Genomic DNA, 24,129 nt, shown 5'->3' on the forward strand with positions numbered 1-24,129 from the left:
AGCCTCCCATGGAGGCTATTGAAGCATGGCAAAAGTTTAAAAAAAAATGTTTTTAAAAATATGAAAAAAAAATAAAATATAAAAGTTTAAATCACCCCCCTTTCGCCCCGTCCAAAATAAAACAATAAAAAAAAAAATCAAACCTACACATATTTGGTATTGCCGCGTTCAGAATCGCCCGATCAATAAAAAAAAGCATTAACCTGATCGCTAAACAGTGCAGCGAGAAAAAAAAATTGAAACGCCAGAATTACGTTTTTTTGGTCGCCGCGACATTGCATTAAAATGCAATGACAGGCAATCAAAAGAATGTATCTGCACAAAAGTGGTATCAATAAAAACGTAAGATCGGCACACAAAAAATAAGCCCTCACCCGACCCAGATCACGAAAAATGGAGACGCTACGGGTATCGGAAAATGGCGCTTTTTTTTTTTTAAGCAAAGTTTTGATACTTAGATAAAAAATAACCTAGACGTGTTTGGTGTCTATGAACTCGTAATGACCTGGAGAATCATAATATCCGTTCAGTTTGAGCATTTATTGAAGCCAGCAAAAAAGCCAAACAAAAAACAACTGTGGGATTGCACTTTTTTTGCAATTTCAAATTTTTTTTTACCTTTCTCTATTACAAGACATGGTAAAACCAATGATGTCGTTCAAAAGTGCAACTTGTCCCACAAAAAATAAGCCCTCACCTGACCATATTGACGGAAAAATAAAAAAGTTATGGCTCTGGGAAGGAGGGGAGCGAAAAACAAAAACGCAAAAACGAAAAAGGGCCGCGACTTGAAGGGGTTAATGACTGTTTGTACAATGACTGGTTTCTTCCAAAATGTTTCACAAAATAGAACTGTAAGAAAAAAAAAATTGCTCCTCGTATTTAGTAAAAGAAACAAAACAACTGCAAGGCACTTGGTACTACATTATTTGTATTTTAATGTATAAATTGGTAATGGCTTTGTTTTCATTCTGACACTTCTGAGGTCTCTGGACTAGGCCTTTCCTGCAGTTCCTGCTACTTCCTTGTAAAACTGGGCTACAAAGTTTGGGTCCTGCTGCTCCAGTTGTCGTAAAAATTCATTTCGTTCATCCTCATCCCAGCTTTGGAACCACTGATCCCAAAGTCTCATTTGACACTGAAAAAGGCTTGGTGGCGGTGCAGACAGTTGCAAGGAACTCAGTCCTTCCATGAGCAAACACAGCTTGCCAGGCACTGCTTTGCACAGAAGATCCTGCAGAAAGCGATTTCGTTGGTGTTCTGTCCATTCAGTAAACCAGTGCAGGACACATCGCATTTCTTGTGCTGGGACATAAGAAATAGAAATGGCCTCCTCTGTCATAACCTAAAAGATATGGACCCAAGATTCAAATGAATATACATTCCTCAACATTGAAATTATGAGACAAAGAAGGGATAGGCATAGAATTATGGATTGATAGGCATCGAATACGCAAATGGTGAAAAAATGGAAACAGCATTTTCAAAACATCTTAATAAATAAATAAATAAATAAATAATCTTTATTTTTATATAGCGCTAACATATTCCGCAGCGCTTTACAGTTTTGCACACATTGCACAACATCTTGATTTATTCAGCACAGAGTATGGCCGGCTTCACACTTGCGAGTTTTACGGACGTAAGAGCGCAGAAACTACGTCCGTAAAACTCGCAAAACAAACGTCCCAATTATTCTCTATGCCCCTGCTCCTATCTGCCGTATTAAACTGATCAGTATTATACGGCTTTCTACGGCCGTAGAAAATCGCAGCATGCTGCGTTTGTCACCGTATTGCGCAAATTAAACGTCAATGAAAGTCTATGGAAGCCCCCAAAATACGGATCACACACGGACGAGCAGTGTGACTTGCGAGAAATACGCAGCGCTGTTAGAGAGAAAAGCCGGCAATTCAGTGCGGTGTACAGTAAAATCACCCTGACAGCTTCCAGTAGAATAGGTAGAATAAATGTGTACACATAGAATAGGTATATATATATATATATATATATATATATATATATATATATAATGTCAGTAGACACATATATGTATATATATTATTATTTCATACAGCGCTAGATAGCTTTAAAGCCGGTAATTCAATTACCGGCTTTTGCTTTCTCCTTCCTAAACCCAACATGATATGAGACCTGGTTTACATACAGTAAACCATCTCATATCCCCATTTTTTTTTGCATATTCCACACTACTAATGTCAGTAGTGTGTCTATGCAAAATTTGGCCGTTCTAGCTAGTAAATTAAGGGGTTAAATGGCGGAAAAAATTGGCGTGGGCTCCCGCACAATTTTCTCCGCCAGAGTGGTAAAGCCAGTGACTGAGGGCAGATATTAATAGCCTGGAGAGGGTCCATGGTTATTGCCCCCCCCCCCCCCTTGCTAAAAACACCTGCCTTCAGCCACCCCAGAAAAGGCACATCTGTAAGATGCGCCTATTCTGGCACTTGGCCACTCTCTTCCCATTCCCGTGTAGCGGTGGGATATGGGGTAATGAAGGGTTAATGCCACCTTGCTATTGTAAGGTGACATTAAGCCAGATTAATAATGGAGAGGCGTCAATTATGACACCTATCCATTATTAATCCAATACTAGTAAAGGGTTAAAAAAATACACAAACACAATATTAAACATTATTTTAATGAAATAAAAACAAAGGTTGTTTTAATATTTTATTGAACGCCCAATCCAATCACTGAAGACCCTTGTTCTGTAACAAAAAAAACATAATAAACCAACAATATCCTTACCTTCCGCAGATCTGTAAAGTCCAACGATGTAAATCCATCTGAATGGGTTAAAATATTTTGCAGCCACGAGCTTTGCTAATGCAACATTGCTCATGTCTGCAAAACCCCGGAGAATGTAGGTAAAGTAGGTCATTGACCTATATTTACCTGCATTTGCGGTGAGGCGCCCTCTGCTGGTTGTTCCTAGATCGTGGGAATTTTCCTAGAAAGCTCCCTGGCTCGAGTTCATATGAGGACAACCAGCAGAGGGCGCCCTCTTATGTGTTTTTTTTTAACCATTTCAGACTATTGGATTAATAATGGATAGGTGTCATAATTGGCGCCTCTCCATTATTAATCTGGCTTAATGTCACCTTACAATAGCAAGGTGACATTAACCCTTCATTACCCCATATCCCACCGCTACACGAGAATGGGTAGAGAGTGGCCAAGTGCCAGAATAGGCGCATCTTCCAGATGTGCCTTTTCTGGGGTGGCAATAACCGTGGACCCTCTCCAGGCTATTAATATCTGCCCTCAGTCACTGGCTTTACTACTCTGGCGAGAAAATTGCGCGGGAGCCCACGCCAAGTTTTTCCGCCATTTTACCCTTTAATTTAATAGCTAGAACGGCCAAATTTTGCACATACACACTACTAACATTAGTAGTGTGGAATATGCAAAAAAATGGGAATATGACATGGTTTGCTGTGTGTAAACCATGTCTCATATCATGTCGGGTTTTGGAAGGAGATAGCAAAAGCTGGCAATTGAATTACCGGCTTTTAAGCTATCTAGCGCTGGATGAAATATTAATATATATATATATATATATACCTATTCTATGTGTACACATTTATTCTACCTATTCTATTGTAAGCTGTCAGTGTGATTTTACTGTACACCGCACTGAATTGCCGGCTTTTCTAACACCGCTGCGTATTTCTCGCAAGTCAAACTGCTGGTCCATGTGTAATCTGTATTTTTCTGGCTTCCATAGACTTTCATTGGCGATTTTTTTTGCGCAATACGGTGACAAACGCAGCATGCTGCGATTTTCTACGGCCGTAGATAGCCGTATAATACGGATCAGTAAAATACGGCAGATAGGAGCTGGGGCATAGAGAATAATTGGGCCGTGTGTAATGCGTGTTTTACGGACGTATTTTATGCGCGCATACGTCCATAAAACTCGCTAGTGTGACGCCGGCCTTAGACTTTTCGGAAAGCAAAGTTGTCTGGAATAGATAGTGAACATTATGTCGTGTTTGTACAGACCCTAATGTGCTTAAACAGTGGAAATATCCCACAACAGCCAGAGCAGAGAAGCAGAGCGCCGGGGACAGACAGCGGTAGGTAAGTATGTAGTGGTTGTTTTTTTTACTTTAACGATGGTAACCAGGGTAAACATCGGGTTAATAAGCGCGGCCCTGTGCTTAGTAACCCGATGTTTACCCTGGTTACCAGCGAAGACATCGCTGAATCGGCGTCACACACGCCGATTCAGCGATGTCAGCGGGAGTTTCAGCAATGAAACAAAGTTCTGGACTTTCTGCCCCGACCAGCAATATCACAGGGCCTGATCGTTGCTGCCTGTCACACTGGACGATATCGCTAGCCAGGACGCTGCAACGTCACGGATCGCTAGCGATATCATCTAGTGTGACGGTACCTTAAGTGGACATGCTGGCTGGGGCATATCTTAAGGTACCGTCACACTCAGCAACTTTGCAACGAGAACGACAACGATCCGTGACGTTGCAGCATCCTGGATAGCGATCTCGTTGTGTTTGACATGCAGCAGCGATCTGGATCCCTCTGTGACATCGCTGGTCGGAGCTAGAAGTCCAGAACTTTATTTGTTCGCTAGATCGGCGTGTATCGTCATGTTTGACATCAAAAGCAACGACACCAGCAACGTTTTACATGGAGCGAGAACAATAAGCGAGTCGCCGTTACGTCACTGGATCGCTCCTGCATCGTTCTGCTGTTACCGTGTTTGACGTCTCTACAGCGACGCTGCAGCGATCTAGTTTAGGTCGGATCGTTCTCTATATCGCTGCAGCGTCGCTTAGTGTGACGGTACCTTACTGAAGTCAAGCTGCAACACCAGGCTCTCCCATCATCACTTTGGTAAGTATTACGAATAACGGTTTTAAGCTCCGTTTTTTTTATTGGAAAAAGTTCATATTAGTGACAGAAAGTTACTTTCCCAGTTTCATTAAGATCTTTTTAGGGATTCAGTCTTTATGCGCCATATTCTGCCATACCTATGCCTAGTGTGTTATCACGGTTGGAAACGGAAAAACGGTTTTGAGCTCCGTTTTTTTTATTGGAACATGTTCATATTAGTACAACAACGTTATCTTCCAAGTTTCATTAGGATCTTTTTAGGGATTCAGTCTTTATGCGCCATATTCTTCCATACCTATGCCTAATGTGTTATCACGGTTGGAAACGGAATAACTGTTTTGAGCTCCGTTTTTTTATTGGAATATGTTCATATTAGTACAACAACGTTATCTTCCAAGTTTCATTAGGATCTTTTTAGGGATTCAGCCTTTATGCGCCATATTCTGCCATACCTATGCCTAATGTGTTATCACAGCTGGAAACGGAAAAACGGTTTTGAGCTCTGTTTTTTTTATTGGAATTAGTTCATATTAGTACAACAATGTTATCTTCCAAGTTTCATTAGGATCTTTTTAGGGATTCAGTCTTTATGCGCCATATTCTGCCATACCTATGCCTAGTGTGGTGGTATGGTTGGAAATGGAAAAACGGTTTTGAGCTCCGTTTTTTTTATTGGAATTAGTTCATATTAGTACAACAACGTTATCTTCCAAGTTTCATTAGGATCTTTTTAGGGATTCAGTCTTTATGCGCCATATTCTGCCATTCCTATGCCTAGTGTGTTATCACGGCTGGAAACGGAAAAACGGTTTTGAGCTCCGTTTTTTTTTATTGGAATATGTTCATATTAGTACAACAACGTTATCTTCCAAGTTTCATTAGGATCTTTTTAGGGATTCAGTCTTTATGCGCCATATTCTGCCAATATGCGTCATATTTTTCCATACCTATGCCTAATGTGTTATCACGGTTGGAAACGGAAAAACAGTTTTGAGCTCCGTTTTTTTTATTGGAATATGTTCATATTAGTACAACAACGTTATCTTCCAAGTTTCATTAAGATCTTTTTAGGGATTCAGTCTTTATGCGCCATATTCTGCCATACCTATGCCTATGGTAGTTTTTTTTCTAAAGTTGAATTTTTTTAATCTATTTTTCCTTTCCACTTCACTCTATTTAAAAATAAATTAGCGGAGGTTAAACTTTAATTGCGTTTTCAACAAGGCACACCCATACATTTCTATATAGTAACTCTAAATTTGAAATAAACACTGAATCCCTAAGAAGATCTTGATGAAACTTTGAAAATAAGTTTGTCATTAATATGAACTTTTTCCAGCAAGAAAAACAGAGCTAAAAAATGTAATTCTGTTTTCAACAATGTTAATTCATACATTCCTATATAATAACTTTACATTTCAAATAAACAGTGAATCCCTAAGTAGATCTTTATCGAAAATTTTTGCCTTAAGGTACCTTCACACATAACGATATCGTTAAGGATATCGTTGCAACGTCACGCTTTTTGTGACGTAGCAACGATCCCGCTAACGATCTCATTATTGTGTGACAGCGACCAACGATCAGGCCCCTGCTGGGAGATCGTTGGGGAATGATCAGGACCTTTTTTTGGACGCTGATCACCCGCTGTCATCGCTGGATCGGCGTGTGTGACGCCGATCTAGCGATGTGTTCACCTGTAACCAGGGTAAACATCGGGTTACTAAGCGCAGGGCCGCTATGGGGGCCAGAAAAATACGTCTCAGAGCTCGTCCTATGTGATTAGCAACTATCAGGTCATTTTCTGTGCTCGTAACCACCAGGTCTATTGTGATTCTGAATCACCTGTTCACAACATTGCCCAGCCCACGTAGTATATTGCCCAGCCACATAGTATATTGCCCAGCCAGGTTTGTCACATTTTAAAAAATAAAAAATAAATATATACTCACCTTTCTGAGGGCCCCTTGTAGTCCACGGCAGCTTCCGGTCCCAGGATTGGTATGTTAAGTAAATAAGGCAGCACACTGCAGCGCTAGAACATGCAAACTTGAAATACGAAATTTGAACTGCATTACTGCACTAGAAATATGAAAAATGAGAGCGTTTAGCGCATGAAAATGGCCAATTTTATGTGTACCTGGTAGCCACTTTACGGCATCTCTCTTATACGAGGTCCTAAACTTGCCTTACCTCGCTGAGAATAAACGTCTCCATCTGAATGGGTACATGTGAAACTTCTTCCTAGACTAAAATTCTCTCTCTCTGTGGAGGGGTATTGGACCTGTTGTAATTAAAACACCTGTGGCTAGGAGGCGGAGTGCACGATCAGAAGGCTAAAGAATACATTTCAAAAACCTGACCGGCACATCCAGACATACACTAAGTGTGAACAGGTGCTGAACCTAGAGTCGCCAACTCGTATATAGTTAAGTAAATAGGGCAGCACACTGCAGCGCTAGAACATGCAAACTTGAAATACGAAATTTGAACTGCATTACTGCACTAGAAATATGAAAAATGAGAGCGTTTAGCGCATAAAAATGGCCAATTTTATGTGTACCTGGTAGCCACTTTACGGCATCTCTCTTATACCAGGTCCTAAACTTGCCTTACCTCGCTGAGAATAAACAAGACCTGGTATAAGAGAGATGCCGTAAAGGGGCTACCAGGTACACATAAAATTGGCCATTTTTATGCGCTAAACGCTCTCATTTTTCATATTTCTAGTGCAGTAATGCAGTTCAAATTTCGTATTTCAAGTTTGCATGTTCTAGCACTGCAGTGTGCTGCCTTATTTACTTAACTATATACGAGTTGGCGACTCTAGGTTTAGCACCTGTTCACACTTAGTCTATGTCTGGATGTGCCGGTCAGGTTTTTGAAATGTATTCCAGGGTTGGTATGAGCACAGGGCCTGTGATGACGTTGCGGTCACATGACCCATACCATCTTACAGATGTGCCTTTTCTGGGGTGGCTGGGGGCAGATCTTTTTAGCCACGGGGGTCCAATAACCATGGACCCTCTCCAGGCTATTAATATCTGCCCTCAGTCACTGGCTTTAACATTCTGGCGGAGAAAATTGTGCGGGAGCCCACGCCTATTTTTTCCGCGATTTAACCCTTTAATTTAATAGCTAGAGCGCCCAAATATTGCACATACACACTACTAACATTAGTAGTGTGGAATATGCTAAAAAAAAGGGATATGAGTTGGTTTACTGTATGTAAACCATGTCTCATATCATATTGGGTTTGGGAAGGAGAAATGAAAAGCCGGCAATTGAATTACCAGCTTTAAAGCTATCTAGCGCTGGATGAAATATTAATATATATACATATATGTGTCTCACTGACATATATATATATAATTGTCTAAGGGTCACTTCCGTCTGTCTGTCCTTCTGTCACGGTTATTCATTCGCTGATTGGTCTTGCAAGCTGCCTGTCATGGCTGCCGCAACCAATCAGCGACGGGCACAGTCCAGGAGAAAATGGCCGCTCCTTACTCCCCGCAGTCAGTGCCTGTCACCTGCATACTCCCCTCCGGTCACCGCTAACACAGGGTTAATGCTGGCGGTAACGGACCGCGTTATGCCGCGGGTAACGCACTCTGTTACCGCCGCTATTAAGCCTGTGTGTCCTCAACTTTTTACTATTGACGCTGCCTATGCGGCATAAATAGTAAAACATGTAATGTTAAAAATAATAATAATAAAGAAAAACTGCTATACTCACCCTCCGTAGTCGCTTGCGCCGGCCGCCTTCTTCCGTTGCAGGTTCCGGTGGCAAAGATGGTATGGGAGAAGGACCTGCTATGACATCACGGTCATGTGGCTGCGACGTCATCACAGGCCCTGCGAGCCTGCGCTAGAAAGTCCTGCCATGACGTCACAGTCATGTGACCGCAACGTCATCACAGGCCCTGCGCTCATACCACTGCTGAGACCCAAAGCTGCCGTGGACTACAAGGGGCCCTCAGAAAGGTGAGTATATATTTATTTTTTAAAATGTGACAAACCTGGCTGGGCAATATACTACGTGGCTGGGCAATATACTACATGACTGGCCAATATACTACGTGGCTCTGTGCTGTATACTACGTCGCTGTGCAATATACTACGTAACTGGGCAATATAGTACGTGGCTGGGCAATATACTACGTGACTGGGCAATATACTACGTAACTGGGCAATATAGTACGTGGCTGGGCAATATACTACGTGGCTGGGCAATATACTACGTGGCTGGGCAATATACTACGTGGCTGGGCAGTATACTACATGGGCTGGGCAATATACTACGTGGACATGCATATTCTAGAATACCCGATGCGTTAGAATCGGGCCACCATCGTGTGTGTGTGTATGTGTGTATATATATATATATATATATATATATATATATATATATACCTATTCTATGTGTAGACATTTATCTTAGCTATTCTATTGTAAGCTGTCAGTGTGATTTTACTGTACACCGCACTGAATTTCCGGCTTTTCGATAAAACACCGCTGCGTATTTCTCGCAAGTCACACTGCTGGTCCGTGTGTAATCCGTATTTTTGTGGCCCCCATAGACTTTCATTGGTGTATTTTTTGCGCAATACGGTGACAAACGCAGCATGCTCTGATTTTCTACGGCCATAGAAGACCGTATAATACGGATCAGTAAAATACGGCTGATAGGAGCAGGGGCATAGAGAAGCATTGTACCGCATGCAATCCGTATTTTCTGCACCTCTCATACGTCCGTAAAACACGCTAGTGTGAGGCCGGCCTAAGGCAAAATGTTTCGATAAAGATAAACTTAGGGATTCACTGTTTATTTGAAATGTAAAGTTATTATATAAGAATGTATGAATTAACATTGCTGAAAACAGAATTACATTTTTAAGCTCTGTTTTTCTTGCTGGAAAAAGTTCATATTAATGACAAACAAGATCTTCTTAGGGATTCAGTGTTTATTTCAAATTTTAAGTTACTATATAGCAATGTATGGGTTTGCCTTGTTGAAAACGCAATTAAAGTTTAACCTCCGCTAATCTATTTTTAAATAGAGTGAAGTGGAAAGGAAAAATAGATTCAAAAAATTTAACTTTAGAAAAAAACTACACTAGGCATAGGTATGGCAGAATATGGTGCATAAAGACTGAATCCCTAAAAAGATCCTAATGAAACTTGGAAGATAACGTTGTTGTACTAATATGAACATATTCCAATAAAAAAAAACGGAGCTCAAAACCGTTTTTCTGTTTCCAGCCGTGATAACACATTAGGCATAGGTATGGCAGAAAATGGCGCATAACGACTGAATCCCTAAAAATATCCTAATGAAACTTGGAAGATAACGTTGTTGTACTAATATGAACTAATTCCAATAAAAAAAACGGAGCTCAAAACCGTTTTTCTGTTTCCAGCCGTGATAACACATTAGGCATAGGTATGGCAGAATATGGCGCATAAAGACTGAATCCCTAAAAAGATCTTAATGAAACTTGGAAGATAACGTTGTTGTACTAATATGAACTAATTCCAATAAAAAAAACGGAGCTCAAAACCGTTTTTCTGTTTCCAACCATGATAACACTGTAGGCATAGGTATGGCAGAAAATGGCGCATAACGACTGAATCCCTAAAAATATCCTAATGAAACTTGGAAGATAACGTTGTTGTACTAATATGAACTAATTCCAATAAAAAAAACGGAGCTCAAAACCGTTTTTCTGTTTCCAGCCGTGATAACACATTAGGCATAGGTATGGCAGAATATGGCGCATAAAGACTGAATCCCTAAAAAGATCTTAATGAAACTTGGAAGATAACGTTGTTGTACTAATATGAACTAATTCCAATAAAAAAAACGGAGCTCAAAACCGTTTTTCCGTTTCCAACCATGATAACACACTAGGCATAGGTATGGCAGAAAATGGCGCATAAAGACTGAATCCCTAAAAAGATCTTAATGAAACTTGGAAGATAACGTTATTGTACTAATATGAACTAATTCCAATAAAAAAAACGGAGCTCAAAACCGTTTTTCCGTTTCCAGCTGTGATAACACACTAGGCATAGGTATGGAAGAATATGGCGCATAATGACTGAATCCCTAAAAAGATCCTAATGAAACTTGGAAGATAACGTTATTGTACTAATATGAACTAATTCCAATAAAAAAAACGGAGCTCAAAACCGTTTTTCCGTTTCCAACCGTGATAACACACTAGGCATAGGTATGGAAGAATATGGCGCATAAAGACTGAATCCCTAAAAAGATCCTAATGAAACTTGGAAGATAACGTTGTTGTACTAATATGAACATATTCCAATAAAAAAAACGGAGCTCAAAACCGTTTTTCTGTTTCCAGCCGTGATAACACATTAGGCATAGGTATGGCAGAAAATGGCGCATAACGACTGAATCCCTAAAAATATCCTAATGAAACTTGGAAGATAACGTTGTTGTACTAATATGAACTAATTCCAATAAAAAAAACGGAGCTCAAAACCGTTTTTCTGTTTCCAGCCGTGATAACACATTAGGCATAGGTATGGCAGAATATGGCGCATAAAGACTGAATCCCTAAAAAGATCTTAATGAAACTTGGAAGATAATGTTGTTGTACTAATATGAACTAATTCCAATAAAAAAAACGGAGCTCAAAACCGTTTTTCCGTTTCCAACCATGATAACACTGTAGGCATAGGTATGGCAGAAAATGGCGCATAAAGACTGAATCCCTAAAAAGATCCTAATGAAACTTGGAAGATAACGTTGTTGTACTAATATGAACTAATTCCAATAAAAAAAACGGAGCTCAAAACCGTTTTTCCGTTTCCAGCTGTGATAACACACTAGGCATAGGTATGGAAGAATATGGCGCATAAAGACTGAATCCCTAAAAAGATCCTAATGAAACTTGGAAGATAACGTTGTTGTACTAATATGAACTAATTCCAATAAAAAAAACGGAGCTCAAAACCGTTATTCCGTTTCCAAAAAATGTAATCCCTACATTCATGTATTGCAACTTTATGTCAAATAAATACATATGTAAATAAATTGGTTACTCTGCTTCAAATGGAGTGAAGTGGAAAGGAAAACTAAATTAAGAAATTGAAATGGTAAAAAAAAAAATCTAAAATAGGCAGAGATGAATACGACTAAAATATCTACCATAGGTATAGGTTAATTTGGCACATAGGGTTTTAGTATGCACCTTGCCCCATGGCCACTGGGCATCAGACCTGACACTGCACCCTGGGTGATTTTAGATCATAAAAACACAATGCAGATGTGAACCAAGCCTGAAAACCTGCTTCACAAAGTAGAAATGTCAACGATTCCCAGACAGCACATTTGCATGACTATTTCTGCATACAGCCACAAATTCACCTCTGTATGGAGATCATTTATTAAAAACTGGGAGTTGGTATTGCCAGTTCTTACAATACCCAGAAATTGCCGCTAGATGGAGCTGTCGCACCAAGAAAAGGTCCGGAACTAACCGACTTACCAGAACAGCAAATGGAGGCGGGGCCTAAAGATGGAGCGAATGTGACGTAAAAGGAAGGTAGGGGGGAGGGAGGAGAGCTTCTCCGAAAAAACCCGAGCTCGGAGGCGGAAGTGCCCGAGGCTGACGTCACGCAGCGGGATCGGCCGAAGTCGGTCGTATAGCGCCCCGCAGCCGGTGCTTCGGTTTGTTACTGGCTTGGGGCTGCACCAAGACGCAGAAAATGGCAGAACTAGAGGATGTGACGCTGGACGGGAGGCCGCTGGACAGCCTTCGGGTCACCGACTTACGGGCGGCGCTTGAGGAGCGGGGATTAGCTAAAAGCGGTCAAAAGAGCGCACTGATGAAGCGACTAAAGGGGGTGAGTCTGTGTGCGAGTACCTGCTCGCTACCGAGGTATAACGGCACATCCCGCGGAAACGCGCACTCCCCACAACAAGCTTCCTGCGCGTTCCCGACTCCCCCCTCCTCTTCCTATCATACAGCTTAACGCGCCTGCGCGGAGTCTGCGTTGTGAGCGGCGCCGACGTACATTGGTTTATGGCAGAGCGTAGCGCATGCGCGCTAGTGCCGAAGAGGCCTCCTTCCCGCCCTTTCCCGCTTGGCGTCTTGTACGGGCGCGCGGCCCGGGTGTTGCCCCGCCCCCTTGTGCGCGTTCCTGCGCAATTATGGGCTCTAAAAACAAATCCATAAACTGAATGTGACCTGAGCGACGGCCGGCGCCGCGGTCTAAATATGGCCGTGCTCCTGAGAGCTGCTCCCTGGCCCTGCTGGTGACACTGGGAGGACTGCTACTTGCCTCATGTGACATATGGCAGCATGCTGATGGTTATCCCATGCGCAGTGGTCGGGAGGCTGAGAAATGGCTGTTACCACAGGTTCTCTCCTCACTGTGGGCCCTGTAGACTCGTGGGCAGCAGAATGCCGGCTATTTACCTCAGAGTGTCATACCTGGGCCGAGGCGACCACCGAGGGACGCCAGCACCATTCATCGTCACAGCGACCATTGCCCCTGAGTAGAGCTGAGCGAATATGTTCGTCTCTCTCCTTATTCGACAAGCTATAGCGCTTACAGAATAAGCCGTAGAGCGACCCGGAGACATGGAGCGCGCCGGCTGTCCAGCACCGCAGCCACATGTGTCGCGGCTGTGTGACAGTCACACCACATGTGCGGAGCCTGTGCGCCGTGCCTGTCACACAGCCGCGACACGTGCAGCTGCGGAGCCGAACAGCTCCATGTTCCCGGGTCCCTCTGCAGCGTATTCTGTAAGCGCTATAGCTTGCCGAATAAGCCCTGACCCGATCAAATTATCTCATCTCTACCGGTGTCCTCCCATTACCTCCGGCTCTTTTGTACGTAAAATGAGTGCAGAAGTGTGTGGTTTTTTATTTTGGTTTTTTTTTTAATCGGAACAGGGTTTTTCTAGATGTCGTGTTCAAGTTTGTAATACACTAGGAAAGTGGCTGCCAAAGTGTACGACCAATTTCCTTCAGATGTAAGACAAAAAAAAGCACCTGAAATTTATGGCAAAATAAGGTCTAATTTTGGCATCCATGTTGCTCATGGACACAGCATGTATCCATTGTGATCTATGGACTATAAACCAGGTTATGGGGCTTTTAGGCTATATTCACACTTTGCGGATTTTGCTGCGGATCCGCAGCGGATTTGACCGCTGCGGATCTGCAGCAGTTTCCCATGAGTTTGCAGAACAATGTAAACCTATGGGAAACAAAAAACGCAGTGCACACGCTGCGGAAAAAACCGCGCGGAAACGCTGCGGATTACATTCCGCAGCATGTCACTTCTTTTCTGCAGATTTTCACCTGCTCCAATAGAAAACTGCAGATGAAAATCCGCGGAAGAAACCGCAGTAAAAACCGCGATGAAACCGCAGTAAAAACCACGACGGGTTTTCACTGCGGATTTTGGAATTCTGCTGCGGAAAAATCCGCAGTGGAATCTGCAAAGTGTGAACATAGCCTTAGGGTATGTGCACACGCTGCAGATTTAGTGCAGAATTGGTGCAGAACTGCACTGTCATTTACAGTACAATGTAAAGCAATGTGAAAAAAAAAAAAGCTGTGCAGAAACGCTGCAGATTTCAAAGAAGTGCACGTCGCTTCTTTTGTGCAGTTCTGCAGCGTTTCTGCGCAGATTTTTCTGCACCATGTGCACAGCTTTTTTTTTCACATTGATTTACATTGTACTGCGCAGAAACTGCATCAAATCTGCAGATGCAGATTTATTGCAGAAAATTCTGCACCACATTTCCTACGTGTGCACATAGCCTTATTGTGTGTGTAGATGTCTGGAAAAAAATAAAATCCACGCAGCGACTTCCAGTTTTACTGTTTTTAATGGGAAACTTGGATTTCTAATTTATTTTTATGTATGAGGAAGCAGATGCCACACTGCACAGTAATGAGAAATGGCCGGTTTTTATCTCGTCCACCACAGTCGGTTTTCTCTCGTATATGACGGTCAGTGAATTTAACCCTAAAGCTGTGTGCAGACAGTGCAGACTTGTCACAAAGCCTAAAGGGTTTCCTGACGACAGTAAACTGAATGAGAATCTTCGTCTCATGCACACGCTGCTTATTTGTCATTTGCAGACTTAAATCTGCAGCATGTCAATGTCTTCTTTTGCTTAAAATATTTAACGTTATTTGACTGTTGTGTATGAACTGTTAAACTGCAAAGCGCTGCAGAATGTGTTGGCGCTATATAAATAAAGATTATTAATGTCAATTTTCTGTGTTTTTGCTGCAGATTTCACCCATGCTAATAAGTGGGGAAAAATCTGCACCAAAAATGGAGGTATAAAACACATGTTTTTGCTTCTGCGCTTTTCCTGCCAAGAGATGCAGAAATTTCTGCACACAATACTTAATGTGTGCACAGACTCGATCTGCCACTAAAGGACATGACTTTCTTGCAGAAATTAGGGCCCCACTTCCAGGTTGTCAGTTATTACCTTTGCAGTATAGTATCATTTTTTTTTTTAATTTTTTAATATATACATTTATATTAAGTTATATTTAGAAAAGTGTGGTTTACTATTGTTTCATTGTGTGTTCACACGTTGCATGTTTGTTGCAAATTTTGTTTTGGAAAGTACTACAACTGTCTTAGAGCTTTTTAAGACGTCCGTGTGGTGACAGTTTTCACACAGTATGTTTCATAGACCAGGTGCCTGTAGGCAAAATACGCTGACATGTCCATTTTTAACAGCAGCATGGGCCTCAAAACATCCCGTACACTTGCACACTGATGGCCCACGGATGACATGTACTGGCACCTGGGAAGCGTCAGTACAGTTAGCGCTGCACTCTCATTATTCTCCCCTGTTCTGCCAGCGATCAACACAAGCAGGGGAGAATGTTGAGTTATTCAATTGATAACAGCGAGAGCAGGAGGCGGCTGATGGGACTATTACTTCCATCAGCCTACACCTGCTGCCACTAATAACAGTGGGAGCAGGCAGTGGCTGATGGGAGTATTCATCAGCCTGTGCTGTAAATAAATAAAGCTGCATGGTTCTCCTGTATTTTTGATGGCAGGCAAACTGACAGCTGCGAGCTGCAACCCTCAGCTGTCAGCTTCAGTAAGGCTGGTTATCAAAAATAGAGGGGTGCCCACGCTGTTTCTTTAAATAATAAAAAAAAACGGCGTGGGATACCCCCAGTTTTCACAACCAGCCAAGTTAAAGCAGGCAGCGGGAAGGGGGGGGGGCTGGTATTCTGAGACTGGAAAGGGGCTATGGATATTGACTCCTCCACCCCCCCAGCCTAAGGGCTTGTTTTCACTTGCGAGGAACACGTCCGTGTCTCGCATGTGGAAACGAAGCTCTGGCGCCGGCACTCCGGAGCGGAGCGTGCGGCTTCATGTGTTGCTATGCGGCCGCACGCTCCGCTCCGGAGTGCCGGCGCCAGAGCTTCGTTTCCACATGCGAGACACGGACGTGTTCCTCGCAAGTGAAAACAAGCCCTAAAAATAGTAGCTCACAGCTGCCCAGAAAAGGCACATCTATTAGATGCGCCAATTCTGGTGCTTTGCCTGGCTCTTCCCACTTGCCCTGTGGTGGTGGGAAGTAGATTAATATCTGTGCGGTTGATGTCACCTTTGTATTGTCTGGTGACGTCATGCCCTATAAGACACCTCTCCATTACTAATTCTACAGTTACATTGTAAATAAAGACAGCCAGAATAAAGTATTTTATTTGAAATAAAAACAAAACACTTTTCCATTTTTATTTAAAAACTAGCTGAAGAGCCCGGCGTTGCCTGGGCATAGTAAATATCTGTGGTTAGTTATAGCACCTCACTTCTCTTATTTTCCCATCACGCCTCTCATTTTCCCAATCACATCTTTCATTTTCCCCCTCACATCTCTCATTTTCTCCCTCACACCTCTCATTTTCTCCCTCACCCCTCTCATTCCCCCTAACACTTGTCATTTCGACCTCACATCTGTCATTTTCCGATCACTCCACTATTTTCCCTCACTCCTCTCATTTTGCACTCACACCTTTTCATTTTCACCTCACACCTCTCATTTTCACCTCAGTATATACATGTTTGTCATCTCCCTTATATATAGTATACACCTGTATGTCATCTCCTGTATATACCTGTATGTCATCTCCTGTATATACCTGTATGTCATCTCACCTGTATATAGTATATACCTGCTGTGTCATCATCTCCTATATATAGTATATACCTGTATGTCATCTCCTTCTATATATAGTATATACCTGTATGTCATCTCCTCCTGTATATAGTATATATGTGTCATCTCCCCTGTATATAGTATATACCTGTGTGTAATCTCCTCCTGAATATAGTATATACCTGTATGTCATCTCCTCCTGTATATAGTATATACCTGTATGTCATCTTCTATATATAACATATACCTGTATGTCATCTCCTCCTGTATATAGTATATACCTGTGTGTCATCGCTCCTGTATATATGTGTGTCATCTCCCCTGTATATAGTATATACGTGTGTCATCTCCCCTGTATATACCGCGTTCACACGTTATTTGCTCAGTATTTTTACCTCAGTATTTGTAAGCTAAATTGGCAGCCTGATAAATCCCCAGCCAACAGGAAGCCCTCCCCCCTGGCAGTATATATTAGCTCACACATACACATAATAGACAGGTCATGTGACTGACAGCTGCCGTATTTCCTATATGGTACATTTGTTGTTCTTGTAGTTTGTCTGCTTATTAATCAGATTTTTATTTTTGAAGGATAATACCAGACTTGTGTGTGTTTTAGGGCGAGTTTCGTTTGTCAAGTTGTGTGTGTTGAGTTGCGTGTGGCGACATGCATGTAGCGACTTTTGTGAGATGAGTTTTGTGTGGCAACATGCGTGTAGCAACTTTTTGTGTGTCGAGTTGCATGTGACAGGTTAGTGTAGCAAGTTGTGTGCAGCAAGTTTTGCGCATGCCAAGTTTTGCGTGTGGCGAGTTTTATGTGTGGTGCCTTTTGAGTATGTGCAAGTTTTGTGTGAGGCAACTTTTGCATGTGTTGCAACTTTTGTGCATGTGGCAATTTTTCCGCGTGTGCAAGTTTTGCGTGTGGCGAGTTTTCCATGAGGTGAGTTTTGCACTTGTGGCGAGTTTTGCGTGAGCCTAGTTTTTGCATGTGGCGAGTTTTGAGTGGCGACTTTTGTGTTTCGACTTTTATGTGGCGAGGTTGGTGTATGTGTGGTGAAATGTGTGCTGAGGGTAATATGTGTTCAAGCACATGGTAGTGTGTGGTGCTTTTTGTGTGTGTGTTCATATCACCGTGTGTGGTGAGTATCCCATGTCGGGGCCCCACCTTAGCAACTGTTACGGTATATACTCTTTCACAAGGATATCGGAAGGAGATATAAAAAGGGAGACAAGGGGCGCAGAGTCTAAGTGTAGATGTATATTCACAGCAAGAAATATATATTGTTGCACTCACCCTTTGGATGTCTTGTATGTACATTCAATTGATCCGTATGATGGATCCACGTCTTATAATATTCCGGTATGCAGCACTATTGCAGGAACTATGCCAGCCTTGATCCAAGGATTGCATGTGAATACAATGGTTAGAGAGAAAAAAAAAATTTCCTTTCTAGGCGCTTCCGGAAGACAAGGATAATTTGAAGGTTGAGATAATTTGCTCAGTACCAAATTTATTAGGACACTTTTTAATAAGAACAAAACGCGTTTCAGCCCACAACGGCCTTCATCAGGTATTATATGTGCTTTTTTTACGCGTTTCAGCCCACAACGGCCTTCATCAGGTATTATATGTGCTTTTTTTTTTTTTTTTTTTTTTCTCAGCACACATAATACCTGATGAAGGCCGTTGTGGGCTGAAACGCGTTGTTTTGTTCTCGGTATATACTCTTTGGCGCCATCGCTCTCATTCTTTAAGTCCCCCTTGTTCACATCTGGCAGCTGTCAATTTGCCTCCAACACTTTTCCTTTCACTTTTCCCCATTATGTAGATAGGGGCAAAATTGGTGAATTGGAAAGTGCGGGGTTAAAATTTCACCTCACAACATAGCCTATGACGCTCTCGGAGGTCCAGACGTGTGACTGCAAAATTTTGTGGCTGTAGCTGCGACGGTGCAGATGCCAATCCCGTACACACACACACACACACACACACACACACACACACACACACACACACACACACACACACACACACACACACACACACACACACACACACACACACACACACACACCCCTACCTTTATATATTAGATAAAAAAACAGTTATACTCACCTAATGCTCATTCCATGGAAGCCAACTTCTCCTGTAATAAAACAAAAATAAAAAAAAAACAATATCCCTCACCTGTGACGTTCTGTCCCACGCTGTAATCCATGTCTGGGGATAGATAGTTTTCAACCTGGACGATGCCAAGCTGCAACTGTCCAGGCTGAGAACCACTGATGAATGAGCTGCTGTGTGGGCAGCATCAATGAGCAGCAGTGATCTCATCGAGGTTACCGCTGGTCATGAGGGCTGCATTTCAAGTTGGGTTAAACTGAACTGCGGTGACCTCAGCACCGTGAGAAAGCTCACGGAGTTCAGCTCAGTGAGTTCACCACAGAGCAGGGGAGAATTAGAAGAGCTGCATTCAGCACCTGGGAACAGCACTAAGGCTACGTTCACACTAGCGTTGTGCGCCGCTGCGTCGGCGACGCAACGCACGCAAAAACGCGGCGTTTTGCGACGCATGCGTCGTTTTTTGCCGAAAATCGTACGCAAGAAAAATGCAACTTGTTGCGTTTTCTTGATCCGACGCTTGCGGCAAAAGAGACGCATGCGTCGCACAACGCAACAAACAAAAACGCATGCGTCCCCCATGTTAAACATAGGGGCGCATGACGCGTGCGTCGCCGCTGCGTCGCCCGACGCACACTAGCATAACGCTAGTGTGAACGTAGCCTAACTGTATCGCAGCTTTCCAGGCGCCCGTACGTGTGGTACTGATACGGCACACAGTTACCTCACATATGCCACAAGTATTACACACGGACACGTATTATCTCTGGTACTTTTTTTTTTTTTTTTTTTTTTCCGGTACCGGAAATATCAGGGTGTGTGAAACTGGCTTAATTCATCTAAATCAGGGTTGGGGAACCCCAGGGCCATTTACGGCCCTCGATGACCCTTTATCAGGCACCCGAGCAGATTCTCAGGGACCACATTCTTGGGCAAGGAGCTGTATTTGGATTGTCACCAGCTCATTAATTTCTTCTTGCTCTGTTGGCATAAACGTGCAGTATTTACTACTGAACACTGAAGGGCATGCAATGAAACCAGTGCCAGAGTCAGGATGTACTTTGTGGGCGGAGTTTGTACGGCCCTGAAGGATGGTATAAATATCCAAATGACCCTTGGCAGAAAAAAGATTCCCCACCCCTGATCTAAAGCAACCCTTTTCAGGTGAATGGAAGCGATTTTTCAGTCGCAGAAATTTCTGCACCAAAATTTGCGGAGTGTAAAGTTGTACCTAAAGGGGTGGTTCGAAATCCAAATTAATTTTTAACATAAATTCCTATCTATTCAATGCAATAATCTAAACTATTTACTAATGTTTTTGAATGAAAAATTTCCTATCTTTGCCTCACAACACGATCTAAGTGCTCCCTACTTCCTCTTTGATGGCACTTTGTTTGAGAATTCCAGTGCATGCTGGGATACTCAAATGAAGTGTCATCAGGGTGAACAGCCCCTGCCCCCTTCCTGACAAAGCGTTCAGTGACACTTGACTCAGGGGCTGGGCTCGTCTCTGTGTGATATACACAACGGCAGCGCACTCTTACCATCTCTGATCAGCAGTAATGAGATGGCAACAGAGCTCACTGTCAGTGCATGGTGTCTGGATACCCAGCTTGCTCAAGTGACATCACTGGTCTCTGCACACTGGGTTTTCTGACACCGCACAGTAACATTACGCTCTATTGCTGGCTCATAACTGCTGATCTTCGTTTCACGGAGGGGCAGCGGCTGAAGTAGGGGAAAAGGAGGGAAAAAAGCAGTGTAGTTGAGGAGGGATAGGGAATTTTTGATTCAAGTATTTTAGAAAATAGTTTAGATTATGGCATTAAATAGGGATTTAGGATTCAAATTAATTTTGGACTTCGGGCCACCCCTCTAAATAAAAGGCAGCCACATACTGGTGTAAAGTTCTCTTAACAATACTAACTGGAAAACCTTAAATGGGTTGTCCACTACTAGGACAACCCCCTTCTTGTTCCAAATGTTTGGCCCTCAAAATAATAAAGCTTATAACCACCTCCCATGTCTGCGCCGTTCCCACGGTGTTGGCACTCACGGTCGGAGCTCTGGTTCTGCTGTTGTGGCACATGACGCTGGCGCCCAATCAGCGCTGGCATCCCCTTCAGACAAATCGGACATGAAGAGGAGGTTAGGGCTGCAGCTGATCTCAGATTTCCTCTTCCTGCTCAATTTGACAGTGATGCTGAGAATATCCTAGGGATCTGATTTAATAAACAGACTCCTTAGTAGTATTACAATTTTAAAATGGGTAAATATATACGAGTGTAGTATCTTTTGTTTTGTCTTTTTTTTTTTTTTTTTTTTTTCAACCATATGTTGATGGGGGGAGGGCACAAAGTATGCAAAAAAAGCAATATTTGTAGTCCAATTCGTATTTTCTGTTGACTTAAAATGAACACTAGGTCTCGGCGTGTTTTCCTATTTAAAAAAAAAAAAAAAAAGTCATTTTGACAAAAATGCAACATGTCAAAACTACAGACATCGATGCACCTTGTGTGCAATGGTCCAGTACTACCGAAGAGAGTCACTTCAAGAAATCAGATTCATGGGATATTCTCGGTATCCTTAACACACCTGCTCATGTTTCCAGCTGTCAAAGGTCTCGGGGAACAATATGCCAGAGTTCGGTTACCAGGAGGCCCAATAAGTCAGGTGAAACGCACCCTGGCTTCATCAGCGCACTGCACATGCCCAGGGATACAGTGGTGATGCAGGACCCTAGCCAGAGTTTTGCAGAGCCAGTGGTAATAACTGAGTCCTGTGTTACCACGGCCTCCCTTACAATGCAAAGTAAGGTGGGTGCACTCTGAATGCCCAAGAAGGTAGCGATGACGCAGGACTCCGCTAGCCATTACAGCCAGCTCTTCAAATCTCTTGCCTTTGTCCTGCGTCACCACCTCCTCTGGGCATGTGCAGTGATGAAGCCATAGTGTGTTCACCTGTCTTAAGGTACCTTCACACTGAGCGACGCTGCAGCGATACCGACAACGATGTCGATCGCTGCAGCGTCGCTGTTTGGTCGCTGGAGAGCTGTCACACAGACAGCTGTCCAGCGACCAACGATCCCGAGGTCCCTGGTAACCAGGGTAAACATCGGGTTACTAAGTGCAGGGCCGCGCTTAGTAACCCGATGTTTACCATGGTTACCAGCGTAAACGTTAAAAAAACAAACACTACATACTTACCTTCAGCCGTCTGTCCTCCGGCGCTGTGCTTTCCTCTGCACTGTCAGGGCCGGTCAGCCGGAAAGCAGAGCGGTGACGTCACCGCTGTGCTTTTCGGCTGGCCGGCGCTGACACAGGATGCAGGAGGAGTGCAGAGAAGCAGAGCGCCGGGGACAGACAGCTGAAGGTAAGTATGTAGTGTTTTTTTTTTTTTTTAACGTTTACGCTGGTAACCAGGGTAAACATCGGGTTACTAAGCGCAGCCCTGCGCTTAGTAACCTGATGTTTACCCTGGTTACCAGTGAAGACATCGCTGGATCGGCGTCACACACACGCCGATCCAGCAATGTCAGCGGGAGGTCCAGCGACGAAATAAAGTTCTGGACTTTCCTCAGCGACCAACGATCTCCCAGCAAGGGCCTGATCGTTGGTCGCTGTCACACAGAACGATTTCCTTAACGATATCGTTGCTACGTCACAAAAAGCAACGATATCGTTAACGATATCGTTATGTGTGACGGTACCTTTACTGCATATTGTCAAGGAAACAGAGATCGGTGCATGATAACATGATTAGTGGGCCAATTAATCTGAGGAACATTCTCACGACTAATCAGCCACTAATTAGAATATTGCCACGACAGTAAGTCCGACGTCACACACGGCGTATTAAAATACGGTCCGTATATTACGGCCGTAATACGCTGAAAAGTCCCGAAAATAGTGGTCCGTAGCTCCTCCGTAGGCAGGGTGTGTCACCGTTTTTTGCGCATGGCATCCTCCGCATGTAATCCGTATGGCAGCCGTAATGCGTGTTTTTATCGCAGGCTTGCAAAACCGACATACGGCTATACAAGGGATCCATGTGTAAAAAAACAAAACAAAAACAACCCATATATACTGTGTGTATGTATGTGTGTGTATATGTATATATATGTATGTATATATATATATATATATATATATATATATATATATATATATATATAGTCAGTGAGACACATATATGTGTATATATATTAATATTTCATCCAGCGCGATATAGCAGAAAGCCGGTAATTCAATTACCGGCTTTTGCTTTCTCCTTCCTAAAACCCGACATGATATGAGACCTGGTTTACATGCAGTAAACCATCTCATATCCCCATTTTTTTTTTGCATATTCCACACTACTAATGTTAGTAGTGTGTATATGCAAAATTTGGCCGTTCTAGCTAGTAAATTAAGGGGTTAAATGGCGGAAAAAATTGGTGTGGGCTCCCGCACAATTTTCTCTGCCAGAGTGGTAAAGCCAGTGACTGAGGGCAGATATTAATAGCCTGGAGAGGGTCCATGGTTATTGCCCCCCCCCTCCCCCCCTCCTGGCTAAAAACATCTGCCCCCAGCCACCCCAGAAAAGGCACATCTGGAAGATGCGCCTACTCTGGCACTTGGCCACTCTCTTCCCATTCCCGTGTAGCGGTGGGATATGGGGTAATGAAGGGTTAATGCCACCTTGCTATTGTAAGGTGACATTAAGCCAAATTAATAATGGAGAGGTGTCAATTATGACACCTATCCATTATTAATCCAATACTAGTAAAGGGTTAAAAAAAAACCACATTATTAAAAATTAATTTAATGAAAAAAACACAAAGGTTGTTGTATTAATTTATTCTACTCTCAATCCACTCACTGAAGACCCTCGATCTGTAAATCAAAAAAATAAAAATAAACCAAGAATATACATACCTTCCGAGGATCTGTAA

General features: G+C 42.8%; 1 protein-coding gene and 1 long non-coding RNA gene across 6 annotated transcripts in view; one reads left to right on the forward strand and one right to left on the reverse strand.

Annotated features, from left to right (window-relative positions):
• Nucleotides 1-914: 914 nt before the first annotated feature.
• LOC138673065 (uncharacterized) lies at nt 915-12,537 on the reverse strand. Its single transcript, XR_011319807.1, has 2 exons — nt 12,402-12,537; nt 915-1,345 (listed from the first exon to the last, which is right to left on the reverse strand). It is a non-coding gene; the product is annotated as an uncharacterized lncRNA (long non-coding RNA).
• Nucleotides 12,538-12,621: 84 nt separating this feature from the next.
• Nucleotides 12,622-24,129, forward strand: part of ACIN1 (apoptotic chromatin condensation inducer 1) — a 152,561-nt gene continuing 141,053 nt past the window's right edge. For all 5 annotated transcript variants that reach the window (XR_011319801.1, XR_011319804.1, XR_011319803.1 and 2 more), the window contains exon 1: nt 12,622-12,759. Coding sequence is in view for 2 of the 5 variants with exons in the window: in XM_069761584.1 (XP_069617685.1) it covers nt 12,622-12,759 (138 nt within the window). In the remaining 3 variants the exon portion in view is untranslated. The remainder of the gene's footprint in view (nt 12,760-24,129) is intronic.

This window comes from Ranitomeya imitator, chromosome 1 (genome assembly GCF_032444005.1).
Source record: "Ranitomeya imitator isolate aRanImi1 chromosome 1, aRanImi1.pri, whole genome shotgun sequence".
Lineage (NCBI taxonomy): Eukaryota > Metazoa > Chordata > Amphibia > Anura > Dendrobatidae > Ranitomeya > Ranitomeya imitator.